Genomic DNA, 5175 nt, shown 5'->3' on the forward strand with positions numbered 1-5175 from the left:
ATATATATATATATATATATATATACACACACACACATATATATATATATATATATATATATATATGTATAACTATCAAGGAATAATACTAGATTGCATTGGTTAATCCTAGTTAATATTGATTTTTACATAAACATTTTTAGCATTATACATTTTATAGGTTAAGATTAACATTATAAACAAACAACCAGCAATAGTTTATTTATAAATTTGCATTGACCAAGATTAATAAATGCTCTAAAAATGTTTATTGTTATTTATTTTTGAAAGAAATTTATACAAGGACACATCCAATTGATAAAAAATGAAAAGACAGCTTTGCCATCACAGGAATAAATTACATGATAAAATAAAATAGAAAACGGTTCTTTTAAATGGACTGTTTTTACAGTATTTTTGAAAATCCAGAACTCACCTGGTACATCACAGAAGAAACTGTCTTTACTAAAATCCCACTCCGCTTGTCTTTTCTTTCGATCATAATGATCCTTGGACCACCTGTCATCTTGGTGACTGAAAAGCAGGATAAGGAGAGTATTTAAAATTTAAATCAATGCATTTAACAGCTCTGCATGAAAAGCTAAATCATTAAAAAAAATATTTGTATAAAATAAAATATGCTATCTACTCTGACTATGGTCTATATACAATTGCTCTTTATGCTGATAGTTATCCAGATAACTCCGTCACCCAAAACCATAATCTAGTGGCTCACGATTTGCAGTCTGATTCTTGTCAGATTTAGACAGCTTTAATGAAACAAAAAACCTCACTAATTATTAATTCCAGAGCACACTGCAGCATACAATTTCAGCCTCCTCACATTGCTGCCATTAGAGATCTGCGATTGAAATGACCGTTATCATTATTACTGACAGAGGGCAGGACTGCTGCTGACAGCACATCCTGTTCCACAGACAGGAAGTCTCTTTAATCAGAGGGAAGATGCCTATGCACATGCTGAGATGGAGCCGTGGTTTACAGATGCTCATTCTCTCTCAGACCGCTTCTGTCATGATCTGTAATCCAGCTCACGATGATCCGGATCAGATGAGTCATGATACAGCCCCCACAGATCGCATTACCAAGCAGCACTGCTATTCAGGAACAAAAAATGCATATAAAGTGGCACCAAAAGTATCTGCACTGATCTGATTGTCATTGCATTCAATAACAAAATGTCTAGACTGTCTGCCAACAATATATTGACTTTATAATGCACATTTGAAGACAAAAAGCTAAAAATGCAACTTAAATCAGTCTAATTTCTGATGTGCTGTTCATTTTGCAATGTGCATTTAAAGATGCACATTTGCAAATAAAATATAAACAGGTCATGTTCCCTATTGCAAAACCAAAATCCCATAGACGCAGCAATTTTGACCAATCCTGGCCTGAGTCCTAATCCTCGCTTGGCTCACGTCACTCATCTAGTGCTGTTCTGGATGAATACGAACAGGAAAATATGGTTATCAGATAAGAAGTGGACTCTGTTACCTTTTGGCCTGCTCGTCTGCGTATTTGAAGGGGTAGTTGGCCAGCGTTGCCTTGTAGCCCGTGTTCTTCACCATGTTGTTCCATGTTACGAGTCTCTGGCCTATTGCAGTGCCTCTCGGCTCAAATCCCTAATAAGAGAAATGACAAATCTTCACTCAGGCTGCTCATAAAATCAACATGAAACACCATAAAGTGATAACTCCTGACTTTTAGGGCAGGACATTTTTCCATTAGGATCTGATCCATCTAGGATTTTATCACAGTAAGTCCAGGAATGTTTATTAATTTTAATTATTATAGAATTTGGATTAGCTTATATATTTGCCAACAAAAAAAGTTCCAAAAACAAACATGTTTTTGGACAGAATATGGTCATTATTACGTATCGTGGCATTGCAATCTATGCCTGCCATCTGAAAATGTCAATATCTTATAAAGAAGACCAAAACAGCTCCTCATGCTTACTTGCAGTGGCTTTGAGAAGTCAGGCAAGTCGGGAACGAGGATACCGACTAGGGCACAAACCACGATGAGAACGGTACACACCCCTAACACCACCACTGGCCAATCAGCAATGAGCTCCGCATAACTGCAATTGAGGGAGATTCATGCATCATATGCATAAATAAGTATATCACTGTATCCTACATACTGTCCAGCTGTTCACTGTACAAGCGCAAATCATGAAAACAACATTGTATACACATTTTAATTTACAAAAAAAATGCATAATTTAAAATGGACTTTTTTTTTAAATCACATTTTTTATTAGTTAAATGTTTTCCATTAATTGAAACTGTAATGTAATATATTGTAATATAGAATTTAATATTTTTTAAATGTATAATGCTCACAATCTCATTTAAAATGAACATTTTTAAAAAGCATTTTAGTCTTAATTTTATTAGTTAATCGTTTCCCATTAATTCAAATTGTAATGTAATATATTGTAATATTGCATAAGTAAATAATTTTAAAGGATATTGTAAGCATTTTTATACAACAAAAAATGTAATTATAAAATTAAATTAAAAATAGAATTTAATATTTGTTTATGTATAATGCTCACTATGTCATTTAAAATTAACATTTTGTAAAAATATTTTAGTCTCAATTTTATTAATTAATAATTTTCCATTAACTGAAATTGTAATGTAATGTATTGTAATAGATATAGCTAGCTAGCTAGCTATGACATTACAGTCAACTAATAAAACATACTAAAAAATATATATTTTTTATTTAAATAATTTTAAATTACAACAAAAATGATAAAAATATAAAATTATAATAAATAAAAAAAGAGGAGTATGCTTACCTTTTGGGAATCCGGAAAGGCCTTGGAGGGCTGAAAGACAAAAGCAAGAAGCCTAAATTTAAGAGCCAAACAGTGGATTACAGCTACCTGTGTGGAGAGACATGTTTTTTCATGAAAGCGTATTTTTAACCACACACCGCATGTGGTCTAGATCTCTCCGTTCAAGCACACATTCCTGTGGGGAAATCACAGCTGTCTCCACTTTTCTTCTTGCTGCTTTTCCAAATCAAAACCATCATGGATGTTCATATTAGAGGCTCTGCTTTAGCACACCAAAACGGCATCACCATGCGCCCAATGCACAGCTGTTCACAATCAACCGCCTTCATGCATTCATGTAATATATAGACGCATTAATGGCCTGTGCATGCAGGTGCGTTGAGAGAAATGCCTAATCTGGAGCACAAATGGTGCAGGATCCTGAATACTCTAAATATGAGCAGCAGTATCACTCATCCTTGAAGAACACTGAAGACTGAAGTAATGATGCTGAAAATTCAGCTTTGCTTCATAAAAATAAATTACATTTGAATATATATTCACATAGAAAACAGCTTTTTTAAATTATAAAAATATTTCACAATTTTACTGATCAAATAAATGCAGCCTTTCAAAAACAGAACGTTCCTCATTAAGTATATAAAACATTTAACAAATTAGCATGATGTAGAATCTTCAGACTGAAATTGAAAATGTTTGCAACATTTCATTTGGCATTCCTGTAATTATAATCATAGTAACAGCAGAGCATGTGAATGACGTGCACACATGCATCTGCTCGAGTGCAGAAACGGAGAAGGCTGGATCCACGAGTGCTGCGAGGTCTTGAGGTCGACTCTTGATATCTCTGCATTCTTTGCTTTGACATACGTGGATATATGGACTCCAGACAGAGAGGCTGGATTTCAACACTGTGGCCAACAGTTACAAGCTGTCCAAGAAACATCTTCATTATCTATTGGCCTCCTACTGCAAGAATTCGACAGCTTAAGCTACAAACTCTGGAACGCCGAACACAACACGCTTTGAATCTTTAACCTGATTTTCAGCACTTATATTTAACTTAAAGTGGCCAAAACACATGTGCTGTGGTATACATGAACAAATAAAAGTACTAAATTCAAGTGTAAAGTGCTAATGCAAAAGGATATTTTGTGAATTAAAGCTTATTTAACTTGGGTTAACTAACAAATCTAATAAAGGTCTGTTAATGTAAACGTTAAGCTCTGATTAGTGTGTAATGTAGGAAGCTTGTTAAGGGCAAGAATCACATAAGAACATAATTACACTCACAATTCTCATTGCCGCAGATCAGTAGTTCTTGTACATTGAAATATGAACATATAAATATGAATCATAAGGAATGTATTGATTCTGACTCCAGTTTTGATTCTTATTAATGGCTTCTGAGGAAGAAATTCAGAAAAAAGTTGGACAAAATAAATGCAATCCAATTGCCGAGATGAGCTAGATTCCTTGGGAATGTACTGTATGAACCAATAATAATAATAATTTTTAAAAAAGTATACCCTGAATCCAATGCAAGTCATTTTGGATAAAGGTGTCTGCCAAATGCATAAATGTAAACATAAAATAATGCATTAAAAAATGGCTTCATGTATTAAATAAATGCAACAAAAATGTGGCTTTATGTATTCAATAAAAGAGCAACTGAAAAGCAGATGCGCAACCAGCTGTCGGGAAGGTTAAACTCTAAGTTAACATTTTTAAACTCTAGAAAAAAAAGTGCAACACTCAACTCTACAAACATAAACACAAAAAAGAATTGTTCTAAAAAACAAGGTTCATTATAAAAGTTTTAATATGACTTAAGTCAAGACACCCCAGATGAACAGGGTAAAACAATTATACATACATTTTATATTTATATTTAATATATTTCACCATACTTCCATAGTTAATTGATTACAATTAAATAAAAAAAAAATGTGTATTACAAGTTAAAAAGTGTTGTTTTACAATATACAAATATATAAATGGAGCATAATCTAATTAAATATGCACTCATTTGCATACCTTTCCAGAACAGAAATCTGAACACTAGATAAAGCCAGGTTCAAAATTGTTTGATTCTGTTGAAATATTAAAGGTTTTTACAAATGGAATTTTAGATTTCTCATTTTTTTCCTCACTCCATAAATCAGAAAATACTGTCATTAGCCAGAAGTAAAAAAAAATATCATGTTATATATATATTTATATATATATACTCTAGAGCAGGGGTTTTCAACCTTTTAGGACATGCACCCCCCCCCAAGTTTGTCTAATTTCACCCGCGCCCCCCCAACATCCCCCGCGGTATTACTGTAGTCACACCGAATTACTATATAAACATTAAC

At 33.1% G+C, this 5175-nt stretch overlaps 1 protein-coding gene across 2 annotated transcripts in view; it reads right to left on the bottom strand.

Moving 5' to 3' along the window:
• The window catches only part of disp1 (dispatched homolog 1 (Drosophila)), a 51969-nt gene that overhangs the window by 4986 nt on the left and 41808 nt on the right, over window positions 1–5175 (bottom strand). For both annotated transcript variants that reach the window (XM_016461679.1, XM_016461681.1), the window contains exons 3-6: window positions 2816–2845; window positions 1963–2086; window positions 1498–1625; window positions 416–513 (exon numbers count right to left, since the gene is read on the bottom strand). In XM_016461679.1, coding sequence (XP_016317165.1) covers window positions 416–513; window positions 1498–1625; window positions 1963–2086; window positions 2816–2845 — 380 coding nt within the window. The remainder of the gene's footprint in view (window positions 1–415; window positions 514–1497; window positions 1626–1962; window positions 2087–2815; window positions 2846–5175) is intronic.

Source organism: Sinocyclocheilus anshuiensis, unplaced genomic scaffold (assembly GCF_001515605.1).
Source record: "Sinocyclocheilus anshuiensis isolate Anshui unplaced genomic scaffold, SAMN03320099.WGS_v1.1 scaffold96, whole genome shotgun sequence".
In the NCBI taxonomy this organism is placed as follows: domain Eukaryota; kingdom Metazoa; phylum Chordata; class Actinopteri; order Cypriniformes; family Cyprinidae; genus Sinocyclocheilus; species Sinocyclocheilus anshuiensis.